The sequence below is a fragment of the Vanessa cardui genome, chromosome 5 (genome assembly GCF_905220365.1).
Source record: "Vanessa cardui chromosome 5, ilVanCard2.1, whole genome shotgun sequence".
In the NCBI taxonomy this organism is placed as follows: domain Eukaryota; kingdom Metazoa; phylum Arthropoda; class Insecta; order Lepidoptera; family Nymphalidae; genus Vanessa; species Vanessa cardui.
Window position 1 is genome coordinate 1719141 of NC_061127.1, and position 21826 is coordinate 1740966.

Below are 21826 nucleotides of genomic sequence, written 5' to 3' on the forward strand. Positions count from 1 at the left end.
AATATTATTTATGTAGTACATTATGTAAACCGTTTAGTTCCTCCAGCTCTTTTGTAAAATATCACAAAATTATTTGAAAACTAGTAATGTTCCCACTTTTTTATGGGATGGGGCGTAAGACATGATTAAATTTCTTATACTGTGCTATTGCAACGTGAGGCATTAATTACTAAAGGCAATAGGTGACGGTAATTACGAAAATATCATATGCAGGTTCAGTTTTTACATTCGTTCATTAAAACTGAAGTAAAATACGGCCCCACATTCAATAAATTGCCAAAAAAGCTAACAAAATGAAGTTTAGATTAAAAAAAACCAACATGTTCTATTTCAAACTTTAATGATTATATTCTTGAATACATATTACATGCATAACCTAAATAAGTAGATAAAAAAACCTAAAAATCTACAATACTTTCAAAATATCTTATAACCATTAATTTATTATCTATAAATTAACTCGTAAACATCGAAAGTTGTACAATTTTTAGTATTAAATAAGGAGGGGAATGAATTCTATGTATTACAAAAACTTTTTTAACATTATTACAATACACAGAAAACTGGTCAAATTTCGTCAAATATAAATAAAAAAGGGACGAATTTGGACCACGCGCTATACTTATTAGTAGAAAAATACAGTACATACAAAATATTTCGATTTTAGTAATAATTAATTTACTGTTATATATTACATATGACTTTAAAAACGTGAATTCAAAAATATTACCTATAAGATCTTTAACAATTCCATAATTTATACTACAAGTAACAGTTAATTAATATAAAATCTTTTAAATGGCAGCTTTATAGATAAATGTATTATTCACATGTCTTATGTTCCTGAATTGGGCTGGTAAAATTTTATTAACATAGAAACTGACATGCGTGGATTGTACTATTTCTAAATTTGTTATAAATTTCGATATCATTTTTTTAATAAATTCGGTAGGTTGTATTTTAGCTATACAATTATGCTAATATCGTATAATTTACATACAATTGATTGTGCAGTAACTGTCTGCATATAATGTAAAGAATAATGTGTTACTAGACTTTATTCATAATTATTTATTTTGATATTCTACATACACACACACTTCACTCCATTGTAAGTAAACACAACTACTTTAAGAATAGTAACTGTACAGCTGCGTCTCCACAAGAAGAAAATATTCAAATTGTGTTGCCGCAAGCGTTGGCGACAATTCCTATAATCACTTCAAGTTAAAAGCAAAAATTGATACAATGATTGAATAATTGTTCGTTTAAGCACTGCTATACACAATTAAAAAAATGCAAACTATAACGATGGAAAGGCAACAAAATTTACTCATACAATAAGTACAAATGCTTTAAAAAATATGTAAATAGCTAGCTTTAACTCCACAAAAAGCCTATAATTAAGTTTTACTTGCGACAAAACAAGAATTATCAAAAAATTAAGCTAACGCTAAATAAAACATACATTAAGTAAATGTCAAATCATCTTAATATGGCTGTTATAAATGTTGCCATATAGCAATATAATTTATACAAAAATATTAAAATAATGATTATATTCTATTTTCACAAAACCGTAAAGGCAAACGTATATTAAAAACTACCTAACAATAGTTACTGTCAGCTTGTCAATATAAAATTTTAACGTTCCAAGTTTAAATTAATGGGCTATGATTATCTTCACTCCTGGTTCAGGGTCGACAGCGACATCTTTCGCTAGAGGTGCGTTTCCAATTATTCTAAAGTTTTTCGTATAAGGAATCACTGCTACAAGCAAACCGGATACAACAACCCAGATACCGGCTACGTAAAACGCTGCATCCCAATATCCAGTTTTGTCTTTTAGAGCACCTGAAACAACGTAACATTTATCAGAAGGGCCTCTCATAAATAATAGAATTATATTTTTTTTAGAGTTTTAATACGTAAAAGGATAAATCATATTTTTAAGGTAAATATTTTTTTTTCTACGACAGCTTAGCAGCATTTATTTATCTGCTCAGATAGTCTAAGTAGTGGTTTTACATGATTGATAAATTAACAATATGATTGTGTTTAAGGTTAGCAGGAAACCAGTAAAGTATATGTGATACTTATAAATAAATCGAAGGACCTTGTACACTAGGCACTAATAAGATATTTCACTTCCAAACAATAATACCTGCTTTATAATGCTGTAATCTAATTTAAAGTTTAGTAATTCATGATGGTAATTGAAGGCAATTGGGACATGACATAATTGTTTCTATGGTATGCGCCCTATCGAGGCAGTAATTGTTAAACCAAAGTAATTACCAGATTGACAGGTCTGCCTTTCAACTTATTTGAAGTTATAAAATTTTCAAATCCATTGAAATTCCCTTATTCAGTATAGCATTACAGTTATTTATTATCAAATTAATCACTACCACCGTGCACGGGTTCGTAAAATAAAATACCATGGCCTGAGAAGAACCGGCGTAAAAAACTCAACGTGATTTTTTTGTAAATTTTATTATTTACAAATATTCAATAACAACAGAAACAGCCAGGAGTCGATAGTTTAATTCCCAAGGAGTTCTATTAAAAATGAACTTCTTTAACAATTTTTTTTGGTTTGCCAACAGAGGTATTTTGTTTCTGAGATCCTGTTGTAGAACCGAAAAAAAATCCCAATAAAAGTATCACTTACTCTATGCAGTCCAAGTAAAATAAGCTTAAGGTAAATTTTAATAATAATATCTTACCGGCCATTGGTGGTCCAATCAAATGTCCGATTCCTTGACTCAGTAGTACCAATCCATACGCCATAGTGAATCTTTCCAAAGCTATTAACTCGACCAATATACTTGGCGTGTAGGAGTACGAGCTAGAGAATGTTAAGCCAAATATTAAAGAATTTAACGCCAATATATAGAAGCTGTAAGATTCTTTAGCATCCATTATCCGTATCAAAATGGGGAAGAGGATTATTGTAACGCCACAAGCGACCAGGCACACAGCATAGGTTTTCGTTATGTTCACCCATGGAAGATCGCCAATCCAACCAAGTCCTACCTGGAAGTAAAGAAATTACGAAATCATTATATGTATTGTTTTGTCATAATATATCAGTCTACGAGTGTAATATTATGTGATAGGTATTTTTGGAGACCAGAAGGCTTTCCTTGTTCATACACTTGCACTTATGGTATGTTAGTTTTTTTGTTCATACATTTATATATAAGATAAGAATTAATAACATTAAATGCTTAAATATATACACATATGAACTAAAACTAGTTACTGTATAAATCTTGACCGCGTGGAATGGTGGCAAGAATGCTAGCAGCATTTCCCCGTTGAATCGCAATTCCGATCCTCTGGGCAAAAAACGAACCAGCCTTCCTGTCACCAGTGGAGGCAATGAAGCGAGGTGATATACTTTTGATGAATTGTTAATTTTATGTACAAAGAACAAGTATTCTGTACAGTTGGATTATCCATGAGGTTTGTCCGCATTGGCAGCAAATCGGCACATTATTAAACTAATTATGCAAGGATACCAAAAGTATACGAACTGCCAATCGACGCAGTGATTGCTATTACTCATTTCTTGATAGATTAACTCAATATTATTGACTGGATCCGAGATTATTATATCAAACCTTGCAATAAAATCAGCCAAACGAGAAATACTAAATTAAAAGTTACGAAAGTATCCGAGTAAGAACAAGATGATAACGTCTGTGCATTAAATACATTAAAGTGTTAAAAATGTTCCAATAATCAAATACGTAAATTAGCCTTGACACTTAGAGCCGGTCTAAGATTTCAAGATAAACAGTCTCTCGAAGCAAATATACAGATAAGATAGATCGTACTCCATTCTCTCGTCTCATTGTGATACCTACATCATGCAAACAGCTTACATAAACTTTATCACTATGCTATAGAACGAGATTTATCTGTGAAGTTACTTTATAAAAGTGCAATAGTTTATCTATCAGTACAATTTATGTTCAATGAATGGAATAAAGATTTATCATATCGAATAGATGTTCGATCAAAAGCGTACATAAATCATTGGTCCGAGGTAAGAACAAAATTACCCCAAAAATTTATTTATTGTTATTGGCCCGTGGAAGACGTTATTCTTTATTGCTGATAATAATTTTGAAGTCAATGACATCAAAATTATCTATTTGCTGTCTTAAAACATACTACACGTGTTTTACGGAATCAGGAAATATGTGCTTAAATCCGGTTTTTAAATAAACGTCTATGTTTTGAATGCGTATAAAAACAGGCGATCCAACCAATTAATGTATTTTGCAAACAAAATATATAAGATACTGTGTTATATTAAAGCTTTTAATTGTCTCTTATCCGTCAATTGATTCACAGATAAAACAAAATATACTTACAATGCCAATAATAGTAGCTACGCCAAATACACCCAACATCATAGAACCTTCGGTTTCAGTGTAGCCATTGTCTTCCATGAAGGTTGATATAAAGAAGTAAGGCACGATAAACCAAATAAACAGCACCAATGTTGATAGATTCATCATGAGGAAATGGAACTCAGTGAACATATTGAAATCAAATGTTTTATTGATCATCTTCAGGAATCTCTTACCCCATGTCTGAAAATAAACATTAAATTTGGTGTGGGTATAAGCTAAATAAGAATTTAACGCCTATATATTCATTATTACGCTACTCAAGTCAATTTTATTCAAGTAAACTTCAATGAACCGTTTCTGAATCTTCGATAAAATTAAATACTACCACCGTTTCGGAAACCCGCCTCTAGCGAGAAGAAACGAGAGGAAACTCGCATAGTTGCTCTGTTGAAATAAACAGATTTACAATGCTGTTCCTTACGACAATTGGTGTCCTGAAGTGGAACTCTGCATATATCATAGTTATGTTACAAATTTAATGATAACAAATTGACAAATTCATTCTGTAATTACTCGTCGTATGTCCATTTGAAGTCAATTATTAGCATTTGAAACAATTTATACGAATATATATTGCAAAAACTTACACAGATTTTGTGTAATAATTAATCGAATTCCGGTGGCCTTAGACGGATATTTATTTAACATTGAATAAGTAATTGGAACCGATTACAATAAAATCCTAATTGGAAGTAAATTATGCGGAAATAATAATTAGTTAAGCATCCGTATTTATTTTTTGAAAATTACCTTTTCTTCCGGCTCTTCGACTGACCACATAGAGTTTTTATAAATGTCAGGACATGATGACGCACGAAGTTTATATTTGGCTATGTTCATCATGGCTCCTCGGTGCATGATTGAATTCCGATGAACTCTAATATCTTTTAAGTAATGGTGGTCCGTTTGAATTTGCCTCGAGAACCAATCTTGACGTCTGGGAGGTATCACAGCTGTATTATTCTCGGGAATCGGCTGGAGTAACTTCTCTCTAACTATCTCGAGTTTTTTATCGAAATCTTTCTTTTTATTTTTCTTCAGTTTTTCTTTGTTAGATCCTGTGGGTAGTTTTGTCTCTGAACTAGTTCGTAAAGCTAGTAGAGAAGGATAATTTTGCAGTATTATGTTATACAGTCGATCGTTAGATTTAAGCTGATCTATAACCTCAGGTGGTACCTGAAAAATATAATAAAATTTCATTAATTTTAAATTCCAATTACAAAAAAATAAATAAAAATAATAATTAAAAATAATAGTACATACCCTCTCATTTTGTAGTAGAAACGTTGGTAAATTAATAACCGAATTAACTTTATGTTGACTCGATAAGTCAGCATTTCTTTTTGTGATGGCTTCAACATCCTCAGCATCAGCAATAGCAGACAATAATGCAGCAAGAATACGCTCTGGTGACTCACCACTATTAATCATAGTTTTTAACTCATCAGCACCAGGGTACATAGATTCTCCACCGCCGGACTTTGCTGAAATAGACGTGGAACTTGATGCTCTTTTAGCTTTACTCAATCTTCTCTGTTTTTTCTGTTCCAAGATTAACCATTCCGGATCTCGCATTACAGCTCCACAAACGCAAACATTAAGTACTGTTCCAGCTAAAAGTAATAAAGCACCTCTCCACCCGTATTCGTCTAATAAATAAGTTGTCAAAGGTGAATATACAAATGTACCAAAGCCGACTCCACATGAACCTAAGCCGACAGCTAAGTTACGTCTTTTCTCAAACCAGTATGCAATCGATACGACAGCAGTTACATATAACAAACCCATACCCAAGCCAGCAATCAATCCGTATGTTATGTATAAGGTCTCTACACTATTACTGTAAGACGCAGCAACAAAACCTATAGTTGATGATACACCACCAACAATTGTCATTTTTTTGCATCCATATCTATCTACAAGCGCACTCATTATTGGCCCAGCTATTAATGGAACTGATATGAAGAGACTTCCAATTAAGGATGTTTTCGCTTCACTTGCCTCGAAATAGTCAACAAACTTGATTTGTAATAAGCCATATGAGAATGCAAGTCCATCCGCTACAGTTGCGATAAGAAATGAGGCAGCCACCACCACCCATCCCCATCCTCCATCTGGTATCTGAGGTCCCTGTTCAGGTGATGGTTTGCTGGAACAAATACTGTCAGCATCGCCTATTCCCAAGAATTTCACTCTTTCGTTCGTTGACTTTGCGTCGTCATCATTTTTATCATCCTTGCGATACGCTACAGTAAGATTGTTATCTTTGAAATCATTGTCTTCCGTTTTCATTGAATTTATTGTATTGAGATCGTTTTTAGACTTGTCCGAATCTCTCAAATAATTTCTGTCATCGTTCACCGAATCGATGTATTTAATGTCATTTGTTTTAATGAGTAACGGTGACGTATTCTTCTCCTCTTCAGACGGTACTTTAGATTCATACTTGATAACTTTATCTTTACCTGGGATGCCATTTGCGTAGGCACTTTGCGTGTCCATTAGTGTTGGAAACGCTGGGGATTACAAATCCAAGTACTTTCTGACTCACTACTGTCTCTTTCTGAATCTTTTCTACTGACACAGAAAGGTGCAATTTGGATTCAATGTCCAAAATGTGGTCGTCTACGTCGAAGAGACGATTAGTTCTCTGGACCAATTTCTTAATCGTGGGTCTCTAGCGGAATAGCGACAAGAGATTTTCGATATGCAAAGTGTGAGAGCGTAAGGATTGTAACTTGTGGAGTTCATCAAGGACCGGCTAGTCCTCGATTTCACACTTTTGAAAAATGCACTTTTTATATTGTTTATTTTTGGATTACTAGTTGATGTGCCCTTTCTTGACATGTAGAATTAAAATTTTGCTTTGTGCAACATTTCAGAAAATGCCAGCAAATTGTTAATCTGTAACAAAAAAAATTATTAATATTAAGAACATTTATCTTTTATATACATTCTTAATCAATTCCGCTTTAAAAGTCATCAATTATAACACCAAAATTAAAATAAGCTTATAATACCGAATTATCCGTTTTAATCGTCCTTAATAATAATGATAACTTGATAATTGATTATATTAATAATAATTATTAATATACATTATGTAAGAGAATGAAATCTATCTAAACATCGGCAAATTTAAATTATTTCTAATAGGTCCCAACCTAATCGGATTAGCTTTCACATTTTAGGTATTTGACATCGACGCTATATCATTGGTCGAGTTTGAATTACCTCTGATATTAACTGTGGATTTGCGAAAAAATGGCGATTTGAATGTCGAAAGTAATGTTAGCGCAATTTAGGAAGCAAAATTAATATAAGTAGTTCAGTTGGATAGTGATGTATTAAAAATAAAAATTCTGAAGTAAAGACTAGTACACAATATAGCAAAGGATAACGTGTCATAGGTATATTTGAGGTCTGTTCATCTTTATTCCTTATTTGATTGGAATAAAGTATCGGTATACCTTATTCAGATATGGAAGTATTTCATATATATTTTCTGTATTTTAGGAGCTAGTATATTTTATCTCTCGGCGCCGTGAGATAAAAAAACATTATCAGAATAAAAGTGACGATTGATCACTAGATATATCTATCTAGTGATCAATAGAAATATATTGATAACAATTTCACAATCACTGTTGGAACACTGAAGTCATATCTAAGCTGTCTTTACTTGCTTTACCGAGCTTTGGTCACCAATTTAAAACTATTTAATTATTGTTATTTAGTTACCATTCGTAATTTTTATTAAATAAAATATACGCTTTTCTAAGCTCGCCATTTTAAAGAAAATAGTTTACTACTCTAAACGTTTTTTTTTTTAATTGACACGCGACGGCAAATGTTTCATCTTTTCAGATTTATTAAAATAATTATTTATAAATTGTTTTACAATTAATATAATAAATTAATCTTAAGAAAAAAGTAATTTAATCTTAAGATAAAATTAAACGTTGACTGTACAACTGCAGATAATACACGTCGAATATCACAACTAGTGATTAGGCAAATTATAAACGAGATAAATATTTAAAAACAGTTCGTAGAAGTTACAGCTAAGTGCATCATGATGATGCACTTAGCTGTAACCTGACTGATGACCAAACATGCATAACTTACTGTAAACATTAGTAGATAAGTAGATATATATTCGTGACGAAACCATTCCAGAAATAGGTTGAAGTATGAGGACAAACAGCTAAAACCTATTAATATTCATAATACCACTATCAATTTGAAATATTTTTATGAAAAAAAAGCAATATATTACGTATATTGATAATTATTTACTTAGATTAATATTCGTGGCATCTTTATATTGAAAATCCATTTAAAATTTCTTTTAAAAGTATGTATTGTATCGTATTGCTAGCTTCATCGAAAAAATAATAATATTAAAGGACGTATGTAATTTGATAGTCTTTTATTTCAGTGCCAATGAAATCGAGTGATGATGTAAAGATCCTTTTTTCATGACTATAATATTATTAATAGTAGTTCTTGGCAAAGTGCCAGGTTAGCCTCTCCATCTATTTAACAAGACCAGACGCTTGCGCAACCTACCGCCGACCCAAAGGAACATACCGCTTCTAGTGTTCTTTCATCCTAACGGTTCCTTTTCTATGCTCCATTTTCCATACCATTCCACGTTTAAAAACGGTTCAGATATTGAGTAAAAGATTATGAATGTTCCTGTCCGATTACGAGTGCGATGGCCATACTCAACAGAGTATAGACAAATTCTCAGAAGACAATAGAATGTACAAGTTTGTATGCAAATATAAGTGTACTGCTGCATTCTTTATTCATTCACTCTAATACCTAAAGAGATGGCCATCTAATCAAGAGATGAAGCTCAAGACAAAAGCCCTACAAAGTTTTATTGACCCGACTCGAGGCTGGAAACTATGACCTCGGAAACCGCAATTTTAAAGACTACACATTATATCAAGAGACGGATACGATACCTTGAAAATAACATACACACTATTTCCTTATTGTAACTATTTCCAGTTATAACAAGATTGAACCCAGTAATGAGATAATAAAATGAAATACGCCACGCATATGTGTATAGAAATCTGGCTTCAGGTATGTGGAACAAAACGAGGCCGGTTTGTGTTAGTATTTATAAATAAGCTTGTGTTGCAGACCTAATTCGATTACTGCCTGATGCTTATAGCATCGACTATAACAAAGAGGTTCGTATACTTATCAACGCGAGACGTTATAAATTGCATTTATATGTATTTTTACGTTTATGAATATAGACAGCAACAAAACACTAAAAAAAACTAACAAATATTTAAAATAATTCGTATTACATTGAAATACGCTGTATCATTATTTTATATAATATAATGTTATCCATAACAACTTTCACGTAAAACATATGTTATATAACTTATATATCTAGAGTGCAAGGTCGACAGACATGGTTTAACAACATTTCTTTGCTTTGTCAAATCGCATTGGTAGGAAAGGGACAAGCGATTTGTTTCATAAGCAAAGTGCAATGAACCCAATAGTCAAGGACGCGAAAACTAGAATATTACTCTAGGGCTGTAAGCAGGCGCGGTCTGCTTTTATTATAACGTTTTTTTTTTGTATAACTAAATTTATACAAGCAAGACAGATAAAAAATAAGTTATCATGTCATTTTAAGTGAAAAATTTATTAGTTAAGATATTTATTCTTTATAATCACGAATTTATGGCATTTATCATAAGAGATATATGTAATAATATTTTTAACAACCTATTATCGTATGCAGCACTTTTCTTGTAAACCATAAAATATTATTTATCTGTGCAATTTAAAATGCAACAGTAGACGAATTTAGAAGACCGGTTATAACGATACATCGACACAAATCCTGGTAATTTTCCACAGTGTCTGTAACGCCATGCAAACGTGATGTAAGCGAATGCTGTGCCTACATATTTTATTGTTTATTTGTGAACATTTTATGCTTGCATTATAATAAAGTTAGGTTACATTTAACCTAGCCATCTCGTGACAAAAAGTCAGATTTTAAAATCGTTTCCTTTGCTTTGAATTTTACGAATACATACATAAAAACCAAAACTCATGAGAATGACAAACATTTTGTAGGTTGTAATTATTACAATAAAACTATTTATTTTATCACTTCATGTGCTAGACGAAAAATGTTTTAAGCGATTATTTTATAAGTTTCAAAGAACAAAACAGACAAACAGCCCTACAACGCTTTATGTCTTTGGTTTATTGTTGAGTATTGCCATATGTTTGTACTTAACTTAAAGCAACCTTTACTGTAATTTTGCAAATTATTTATATTACATGAATTGATACTCTAAAATCAATAACAACTTATTTATAGGACCGAAATGACTGAAGTAACTAATAAATATTTTGTAAACAAATAGGTATTAAAAAACTTCAACAGTGAAATTTTTCGTATGAACCACAAATGCTTTATTTGTTTCCGTTTTTAATATTTGTTATTGTGGACCCATAATACATTATTTATATTTATACTAAAAAAGATATATTTCCTTAATATTGTTCTATTTATATGACCTACATGTCTCGATTTTACTATAAACGGTAATTTTTTGGGTCAGGTCAGGTCAATGCCGCTAACGATTAATGAACTTTACTATACTCTTTGTAACACTGGAATAAAAAGTCTTATCAACTATAAAAATGTTTATCTAACATTAAAACAACACGTAAATACTCATACATACCGTTAAACTCCTAACGGAGTAAAACCTTCATGCGAAAAAAACTTCACAATTAATCAATTGAAAAAGTAACTGGCAACGAATATTTCAATGGGCTTCGAATTTAAAAAAAGAACTTCGAACACGGCAGATATTAGTTTGGTTAACGTAAACGGAGCTCGAGTCTCGGATGACGTCAGCGGAAAGCGTAAAGGGCACACGTCCGAACGCACGCGCCGCGTTTAACTTTGTGAATTTTGAATGACTCAATTCAATCGAAACATCGAACCGATGGGACGCGTACCCCCACGCAACGACTTTATCGTTTCAATCAATATTAATAATTATAATTTACAGAATCGTAACCGTCTAAACTTTATTACTTATGCTTTGTTATGTAAACATTTACCTTTTTTAGCTATACTTTTTAGCAGATTCGTGAATTTTATAACTTGAGTCAAAACTGTGCAACTAAAGAAAATAGGTAGTAATAAATTAATAGACAATTATTTGAATAGTACTATTATATTGTTTCACTGTCGTTGGCTGGTAACTAATACAGTTAAGTAATAATACTTATTTATTTTATAAATCAATAGATAACAATCAAAACTAAGATAGCCAGTTTAGTTTTTTTTTTTTGCTATTAGAAAGTATCAATTTCACGATCTTGAAAGTGCCACTACTGGAGGCAAGACAAACCCAATGCGAAAGCAATACTTAAGAATGATTATATATAATATATTTATCAATAAATACACTATCATTTTGATATTTTTAAATGCCCAAAATCACTTTGACCAAACGTCAAACAATACATAGCGAACAAAACAAAAATTCCAAATCTTTATCTATACCTACTAATATTGCTAATTCAATGCAAACTTTTTCATTCAACGTCAAATAGGTATTTAATAAAATTAAAAAAATACCTTCGACCTCATAAGAGCTGGCATAAAAATTCACGATTTTTTTTAGTAGCAATAGATACTTTGTGTTAAATTAAAATGAATAATTTTACTTGAATTATTCATCATTTCTTTCTGAATTAGTCACAGGCATATATTTAGTATTTACACTGATTTTAAATCTTGTACCTAGAAACTGCTAAAAGATGACGTAGCCTATTGTATGTTTGTAAATAAATGATTACGCAATCGTTATTTCTTTTACACGACCACGTCTAATTATGAAAACCAATACCAATGTTAAAACATTTTAGTTCCTTTATAACCACATTATTCAAAAAAAATTACAAATATTTACATGAGATATTCATTTGAAAAAAAAATATTGTTGTGGGCCCAATCAATAACTGTAATAATCAGTGTTGCCAGTGAAGAAATTAAAACAACTATTTATCATTCACTACAAAATAAGATTATGTTCTAAGTCCTATTTTTTTTATAATTAAGAAACTAGCGATGGATAGAAACTGTTATTGTTCTAATATTCCCTCACAATATTTTAAGAACCTCTCGATACGACAATGTTCCAATATTTAGTACAGAATATATTAGGATAAACATAATAATAGTTGTTAGATGTGGCTTTTTAACGGCGCGAAAATTAATTCGGAACTCCTTTGATTATCACATTAATATTCTATAACCTTGTCAGTTAAACAAGGTAAGAACTAAACAAAGAATACTAGATTAGTGGGACTAAACATAAATAATACTTCAGTTGTCAACACAATTTGCTTGTACCAAAGGATATGAATATGTACATTATAAAAAACGGACCCGAACATATATAACCTATTTCAATGTGAGTAGGAATAAAGATGAACAATCCTTAGATTTATGTATTTCATGCGAATTGATAATAACTCAAGTACCTATATTGTGAATTACTAAGAATTTATGATGAATATATCTTTATTATAAGACAACATTATTACTCTTTACTACTTATTTTATTTTACTTCAAAAAATTCTGATAACTATTTTGTAACGCTAATTTCGCAAATCCATAGATTAATATTATATTGCAAATTTTTTATTCGGAAATAGAAGCGCGTAAGCGACCGTTTAAAAAAGTCGTTTTTTTTTGGAAAAATATCGTAAGCTTATTCTATTCCATACTTTTAAATTAGAATGTAATATATTCACGAAATATATAACAATATAGATAACAATTGGCGCGCCGTATCAGTCCAGACAAATTTTAATAAAAAAAAATACTGAACAGGGCGAACGCATAACACAATGGTTCGATTACAATGCATCGATAAGTACCTATTCATAATAACTTTCAATGTATTGGTGAATGGAACACACGAATAAAACATGGCGGCACACAACCTTTTAAACGTCTAGAAAGATTTACATTGACGAAGATCTCAGTCCAGTCGGCCTTCATACTTCCGACACGATATAACTGTTATAAAATCAGTTATTTTGGCTCAGACAAAATCGAGAATACCATTAATCAGAACATCTGAAGTGCATAATTAACGAATATAATATTGGCTTAAGACGTAAATCTTTAAGAGCCTTCAGTCCAGTTAAACGTAACACTGTATTGGCGGATGTCCAAAATTTAAATAAGGCGATACTTCAAGGTAATATGCGAAAAAAACTGCGTCTTGCGTATTGTAAGTTTATTTTTAAAGGAACTTACTAATACATATATAACTGCGTCTACAGCCAAGGATTTTCTGTACGTTTGTCTATATAATTATAGTTCCATATAATAAAAGTATAGTATAGATATTTATGTAAAACTTCTGTTTTGAAACTAAAATCAAAATATTCTTCATTCAAGTTATAATGTTAATATATGTTATTGTATCAAGTAAAAATTTTTATTTTTAATTTTATCTTTTTAAACTGAATCATTAGTACATGACGAAGACTACAACAGACGTTTTGTTTGGCGGATTCCTTTTCACGAAAAAGGTGACAATGGACAATGGATCGCTTTGTTATTTGAAAATATGATCAGTGTTATCGATTGTGGATTCTCTGAACAACTCTCCAACAAAAACACGCTCGTGTTACTATGGCAACATTTTCAAAGTTATATTATAATAACATTTATACATTAAAGTATTGAAAGAAATATTTTTTGATTTTGTTTCATTTTCAATTCACACGAAAGTGATAACGGTGCTAACAATTTCAGTGGAAATCCAAATTAACAAATCTTAATAAAAAAAACAGGAGGGAATTATCGAAAGATTGCAATAAAAAAAAAGTCTCAACACAATCTAATACTAATTAAATTAAAACTAGACATTTTTGAAAATTTGCTTCGGGAATCGACTACGAAAAATGACATAAAAAATATACATATATTTTCCTCCTACAACTCACCTCCTCCTGCACTTTTACAAAATACTATTTAATTGAAAACCTCTTTTGAAGGAACAATAAACAAAAGCCTAAATCGTCTCGTGAGCAACTTGTTTGGCATACTAGTTCTAGATCTCGACATCGTATCGTCGTACAACAAAGTCACTTCCTGTCGTCACTTAGATCTTTCAGAATACGCAAGTGATAATAATATACAGTAATTTTCATGAAAAGATTACATGAGGAGAGTTTATTTATGTATAAAGTAATATACATACATACATATTAGTAGGAAACAGAAGGGAATATTAACTTTCCTAGTCAACAAAAAAAATTATCTTGTCTGTTTCTTATTAAATCTAAAATTGTGTATGGACTTATATTGTATTCGAGTAAAGTCGAGACTAGACTAGGAACTAATAAGTCATAAAATAGATATTGTAGAACGAAAACTGAGTGATGAAGTCAAGGAAGTAACGTCATCTTTCAGACGTAGAAACAGCAAGAGGCAATTATCCTAGGTTGTCACGGTGGTAACAAATTTGGACTGTCAGTTATATTGTTGATGAATTTCATAATATTTTATTGATGTGTGTGGTTAATTTATGTATATAATTCTCGTGCTCGGCGGTGAATGAACGGTGTGTCTAATTACATTGAAATTTTGCCACATGTGCATTCCACCAACCCGCATTGGAACAGCGCGGTGGAATATGTTCCAAACCCTCTCATTAATGGAAGAGGAGGCCTCAACCCACGTGGGAAATTAACAGGCTGTTACTTTACTTTAATTTACAACATTTTAAATGTTTTTGTAAATGGACGATTATAATATTTACACGATAAAACATAACAATCAACTTTTATATTTAATCAATTATATTCGAACCGTTTTTCCTCAAATGTTCGGAATTGATTCATATTTATTTAATATCATTAACATTGATACTAAATAAATATGAATGAGAACGATAATGATTAATTCAAAAGTGCACCTATATTACAGTTCACTGTTGATTGAGTGTTAATATTCTCATTAATTACAATCTCTGACACTTATCAAACATATTGTCATGTGACAAACAAACAATTGGATCGTTATCTTTAATTCACATTGCAATCAATCAAAAAAAACAATTTGGGTTTATTAATTACAAACATTTGTATGCAATTTTGATGTGAGGTTTGATGACGAGATTTTAGATTAAGATTATATTATTGTATTGAGATCGTCTGTAAAAAAAAAACTAATAAAACATTTCAGAAACAATTTGACTAACAAAATCTTTTTTTTTTGTAATATATAAATATAGTATCTGGGCTGGGGCCAGATACATTGACGCTGTAAGAAATATAAAAAGCCAGTTTTAAGCAAGAAAAAAATTGTAGCTATATATACGTAGGTATATGTATAGCTCATATATAAATAGATTTATTATATATTTCCAGACTAAACATCCTCGATCATAATTCGCCTTATCAATGTCTCGTATAATCTATCAGCCTGTCCTAAATTATCGTATGGGACGCATATCTAACGATTTACACTTGATCTAAATGTGAAAGATTAAAATATAATATCGCTGTTATATCAAAAATAGTCTGTCGACTATCTAGGTTGCTTGAAAACAAATGGAAAACTGGCAAAACTCTAGGACTTATGATAGAGACCAACAGACTCGTCTCAAGCTATACTGGGGCCATTTAGCCAGACATTAATTTGGGGGCCATTTGCTAGATATTTACTAAAATTAAAGATCCAGTGTAATGTTTAAAAAAATAGCAATTAACTATTTTTCTTTTTGATTTAAAGAAATCATCTACCATGGAAAAAATAATTGACATTTTTACAATTTTCATTTTATTATATTAGTATACACTAGCTACGCCAATACTGAAGGTAATTAAACGAAAAAGTACCCGACCTTTTTATTTGATTTATCTAAATTGCACAGTTTATCTATATTGTAGTAAAATTGTAATTAAATTAAAACACAACAAAACTATAGATATATCGAATTTTATAAACAGAAAGGTGTTATAAAATATTAGATAAGAAATATAGATAAAGATATGATATGATAGCTTCAATATATTTACATAAAACGTAATAAGTAGTTGAGCGTTTTAAATCATAACTATTCTTCGAAAGAGTCGTAACTCACCTCCGTGAAAAATTGAAAATTGATATCCGATTTATGACAATAATCACAGTATTTGATGGATATATGCATAAAAGTAGCATATCAAGATAAAACAATTTGTTAAAAACATTTTACGAGCGATATACGAAGTCAGCTTACAAAATGACATGTCAAAACAAAGGTAAAGCCTGTAAATTTCCCACGGCTGAGCTAAGGCCTCCTATCCTATTATGTAGAGGGTTTGGAACATATCCGCCACGCTATTCCAATGCGGGTTGGTGGCATGCACATGTGGTATAATTTTTGATAAAATTAGCCACATGCAGGTTTAATCACGATGTTTTCCTTCACCGCCATCCACGAGATGGATTATAAACACAAATTAAGCACATATACATATATAGTGGTGCTTGCCTGGATTTGAACCCGAAATCATCGGTTAAGATGCACGAATTCTAACCACTGGGCCATCTCAAACAATATTTAGAGGAAATAGTAAATATTGAAAATCATTGTATTATGTCTTAAACATATACCTACGTAATGATTTCAGCCAGAAGATTAGGCGTAGTCCGAAAGTGCCAAAAGGGCAATTGAATCAATAATGATTTTGTACAAAATACTTTGGATGCGATCGATACAATATAAACATATCTGAATGAATGAATATCATTGATGGATTTTAAAAATTATCACATACATTTAGGAGCCATGTGCAAATCTATGAGCAAATAACGAGTTTTATTCTAAATAAAATATTACCATCGTGACTCGGTAAAATGATTCTATCAATAATTCTACTATTACAATTTTGTTACAAATCAAAAAGAACCGTTTCAATTGCTTATTTACAAGTAAAATTTACTTAATCATTAGCATACCGTATAATACAAATTTGCATTTAAAGTTCCTCATATGCATTATTTTTCAAATAATAATTTTAAAAATCTATTTATATTTTATAGACATATTCTATAACAAGAGTGACTACTGAATTTCTTGCTGGTTCTTCTCGGTAGAATCTACATTTCGAACCGGTGGTAGCTTCACTCTATGTATATAAGTAGTTGTTAAATGACTATACCAAAGTGCTTGTAAGAGCCTACTTGAATTAAGTTTAATTTGATTTTGATTTTTGACAAATATAATAATACTACAAAGTACAGGAGTATCAGTTTTTTTAATAGATATCATTCCCACCATAACAACCTCGGACGTTAAAAGAACAAATAAAGCCACTGAAATGGCGTCAAAAGGAAATTGAAAATTGCAGGGATCATTGGACTAGACGTAGTATATTACAGAATCAGATTCAATTTAATATGCTAAGGAAACTTTTTTTTATGGAATAGGTTGGCGGACGAGTATATGGGCCACCTGATGGTAAGTCATCATCACTCATAGACAATGACGCTGTAAGAAATAATAACTATTCCTTACATCGTCAATGCGCCACCAACCTTGGGAACTAAGATGCTATGTCCCTTGTGCCTGTAGTTACACTGGCTCACTCACCCTTCAAACCGGAACACAGCAATACTGCGTACTGTTGTTAGCGGTAGAATATCTGATAAGTGGGTGCTAACTACCCAGACGGGTTTACACAAAGCCCTATCATCAAGTACACTCACTGCAATATGACTGATTGATTAACAATAAAGCTTACTGATAAGTAGTCATATTTATTGTTACAATTTATCAACATAGATGATGATCTTACTAATTACCATTTATTGCCTATTCCAATCGAAGGAAGAATAAAGATAAACAAACAAAAGATTTACGTATTTAATGCGACTTGCTAATAACTCAGCTATATTGTGCACTAATAATGATTAATATATGATTAATATATCTTTATTTATAACATAACACTATTCAACTAAACTACGTATACTTTAGTTTTACTTCCAAGATTCCGATAACATTTTCTTTGACGTTTAAAATGTCTTTTTTTTTGCAAATCTATAGTGAATAGTATAGATTAATTAAGCTTTCGATCAATGACATTGTGTAAAATTGCTGTCAAATGTTATTTATATGGTTTTTCACTTCTTGACACTAGCACGCACTGGTGATTTTTGTCATGGTGACTGTTTCGTCACTCTTGTCAAGTCACCCAATTGTCACGTCGTAACTTGCGCGCACCTCCATACATATTCATGGACTCGACAAGAGTGACGAAACAGTCACCGTGACAAAAGTTACCAGTGCGCGCTAGTTCTTATGGTTGGAGTACAGTACCTATACTATGATTGTATTTCAAGGGGATTTATCCAGGGGAATGAAAATTGCCACAATCCTCTTATTAAATGTCCTAGCGTGGCGTGTTGCGTGTAACTATACTTCGTGCTGCTAATCTGTGGTATTGACAATTATTTATTTAGGCAGGTAAACTGACAAATGGCCCACTTGTCAGTAAGTGGTCATAACCGTTCAACATTGGCTCTGTAATAACCATCTGTTATCTCATGTAACACCAACCTTGGGAACTAAGATGTCAATTATTCCTGGAGTTACATCGCTGAGGAAACATGTGACTATATTGAAATAGAACTACAGGAATTTTTATATATTCTCTCTGCCTCCTATCGATAGATTACAATATAGATAAATATAAAAATAATGTGTGTAATTGCAATCATATTTCACAGTCCAGACAGATTGTAATCTAACGAATTTCGAAATCTTGCGGTGACATATATACCAATACATTCGATTGTTAACTAAATAATAAATGAACGTAACTTCTTTACATTAAAGTGCTTTTGAAAGGTAAATAAGATCACCTTCGCTGATAGATTTCTGCTTTGCAAGTAGTATAAAAAACCCATCAAATCCAGCAAAAGAATCTACGATGCTCAATATCTTCGTTCTTTAGTTTCAGTAACTTTTAAACCGGAACACATCAATCTTTACATGTAAAACAAAAATGTATTCCCGCCGTCTGAGCACTTTAAAACTACGCAACGAATTTGAACGCAGCTTCTATCTAATATACATATAAACAGACAGAATTGAAGAGGAAGGTTTACGTGTATTATACATGCACATTATAAAAGAGAATAGCTGAAATTATCAACTTCTCTACCCAAAAAAAAACAAGATTATTATTTCTCTACTTGTTTTTCAATCGAAAGAGATATATCCTTATACTCCTGTTAGGACGGGACGGATCGCTAGTACTACGTAAACTCAGCTGAGGTAAAAAGATAAATTAACATCGTGAAATTACGTATATAGAGTTAATGCCAACCGGAAAAGGAATATACATAAACAAGCCTTAGATTTTCTAATTGCTCTGCTATATTGTGCACTACAATCAGTTACAAAGCAAAAACAAAGCAACAGCCAGTACATTTTCCCACTGCTGAGATAAGGCCTCCTCTTCCATTAAGGAGACGGTTTGGAACATATTCCACCACGCTGTTCCAATGCGGGTTGGTGGAATGTACATGTGGCAGAATTTCGATAAAATTAGACACACGCAGGTTTCCTCACGATGTATTCTAAATTATATTTTCGTCGAAATTCAAAACGTCATTTTTTCGCGAATTCATAACGAATATCATAATATAAGCTCTCGACCAATGATATTGCGTCAGTTCAATTTCAAACACTGCTTACTTATCTATATTCTTTATGTGATTGCAATAGGTAATAGTACGTTTCTGTGCATCCACACAATAGTGAAACTAACGCAAACAGCGGGTGCGGCGCTTTACAATGTAACCACATAAAAATGCATTTACGTTCTTATACCGTTTGTCCCATATTGGTACAGTGCTAAAAATTCATACACTACCTTATTACCGTATTCACATACGCCTTTAATTAAGATTGACCATTTAATAATGGTCCGTGTATTTCGTCGAATTCTTCACTTTCATATTAATATTTTATATGTGCATAGAAATTAACTCTACGGCTAAATAAATGAAAAAGGAATTTCATTAAATTTGACGTGAAACAATCTTAAACCCCTAGGACATGGTTTAAGCACTTAAGAGTAGTACTTAATAAAATATGTCTTACGGTATAGTTTCCAATAAACATTTATAAAATTAACAGCCTCGTAATGTTTTCATCATTTAACCAGTTTTCTTACACATTTTCTCTCTTTTAAGTTCAAGATTTGGAGCTGAATCGACCACGCTTCTTTAATTCGGTTATATAGATACCTGCATTTGTGTTAGATTGTCATTCGATGCATGTATTTGCTCACGATGTTTTCTATCACCGCAGATCACGGGATGAATTATAAACACAATAATATGCACAAACATTAGTGGTTTTTGACTATTAGTAGAATAGAAATTCTGCCACATGTGTATTCCACCAACCCGCATTGGAACAGCGTGGTGGAATATGTTCCAAACCTTCCCCTTAAAAAAAAAAAGGGAGAGGAGGCCTTTAGCCCAGCAGTGGGAATTTACAGGCTGCTACTTTACTTTTTTACTTTTTTACATAAGTTCTATTTCTTATAATATTCAACTCAATAATTGAGTTATTTAAGCGTGTTTTACTCCTATTTAACTAATTAAACAACACTTATTACATGCTACAAACTCCCATGATTGCAACTAAACATTTACTAAACAAAACTGTTCAACTACGTAAATCTCACTTCCAACTTTAAACAACATTTCGTTTTAACGAATATATTGTACGGAATACGAACATATTTGACATAAAGCCAGAACGAATATTTAAACATGTGCAGTCTAGACCGAGTTGGTGTCGCCTTGAGAATATGAGAAACCCTAATTTCAAATGCCCCTAGAATATTAATAAGCATTTATTTCGGTTCACACTAACAGAATTGTAAGTCTTGGAGTACTACGACTAGGCTAATAACGACATCGAAAATTCCAATGAAAAATAACTAATCTTATATATGTGAAAGTAACTCTGTCTGTCTGTCGGTCTTTCATAACCAAACGGATAAAATTGGTTTTTATATAGTACATAAAAATATTTATAATTTATTCTTTACTATGGTCACTTATGCCATTAAGTATAAGCCACTTTAGCCACTCCTCACTTCGATAATATCTTATCATCTATCGGATCTAGCTTGTTGAGTCCCTTGTGACTGGAATAAACTGGCTTGATCATCTATCAAACTAGAATATCGCAATTCAAAGTATTGATGTTTCACAGAAGATAACTTTTTATAAAAAATGGCATTTGTCGAGGAATGGATGATGCCTTTCAGATCCTTGATGTTCCTT

General features: G+C 31.6%; 1 protein-coding gene across 2 annotated transcripts in view; it reads right to left on the bottom strand.

Annotated features, from left to right (window-relative positions):
* Positions 1 to 323: 323 nt before the first annotated feature.
* LOC124544549 overlaps positions 324 to 21826 on the bottom strand; it is a 43157-nt gene continuing 21654 nt past the window's right edge. Inside the window, exons 1-6 of one of the 2 annotated variants that reach the window (XM_047123140.1) lie at positions 11174 to 11405; positions 5694 to 7334; positions 5181 to 5606; positions 4389 to 4610; positions 2730 to 3039; positions 324 to 1854 (exon numbers count right to left, since the gene is read on the bottom strand). In XM_047123140.1, the coding sequence (XP_046979096.1) occupies positions 1664 to 1854; positions 2730 to 3039; positions 4389 to 4610; positions 5181 to 5606; positions 5694 to 6932 (2388 nt within the window). In that variant the 5' untranslated portion in view covers positions 6933 to 7334; positions 11174 to 11405 and the 3' untranslated portion in view covers positions 324 to 1663. Of the gene's footprint in view, positions 1855 to 2729; positions 3040 to 4388; positions 4611 to 5180; positions 5607 to 5693; positions 7335 to 11173; positions 11406 to 21826 lie in introns of those variants that run through there. The other variant, XM_047123139.1, reaches the window with a different exon arrangement.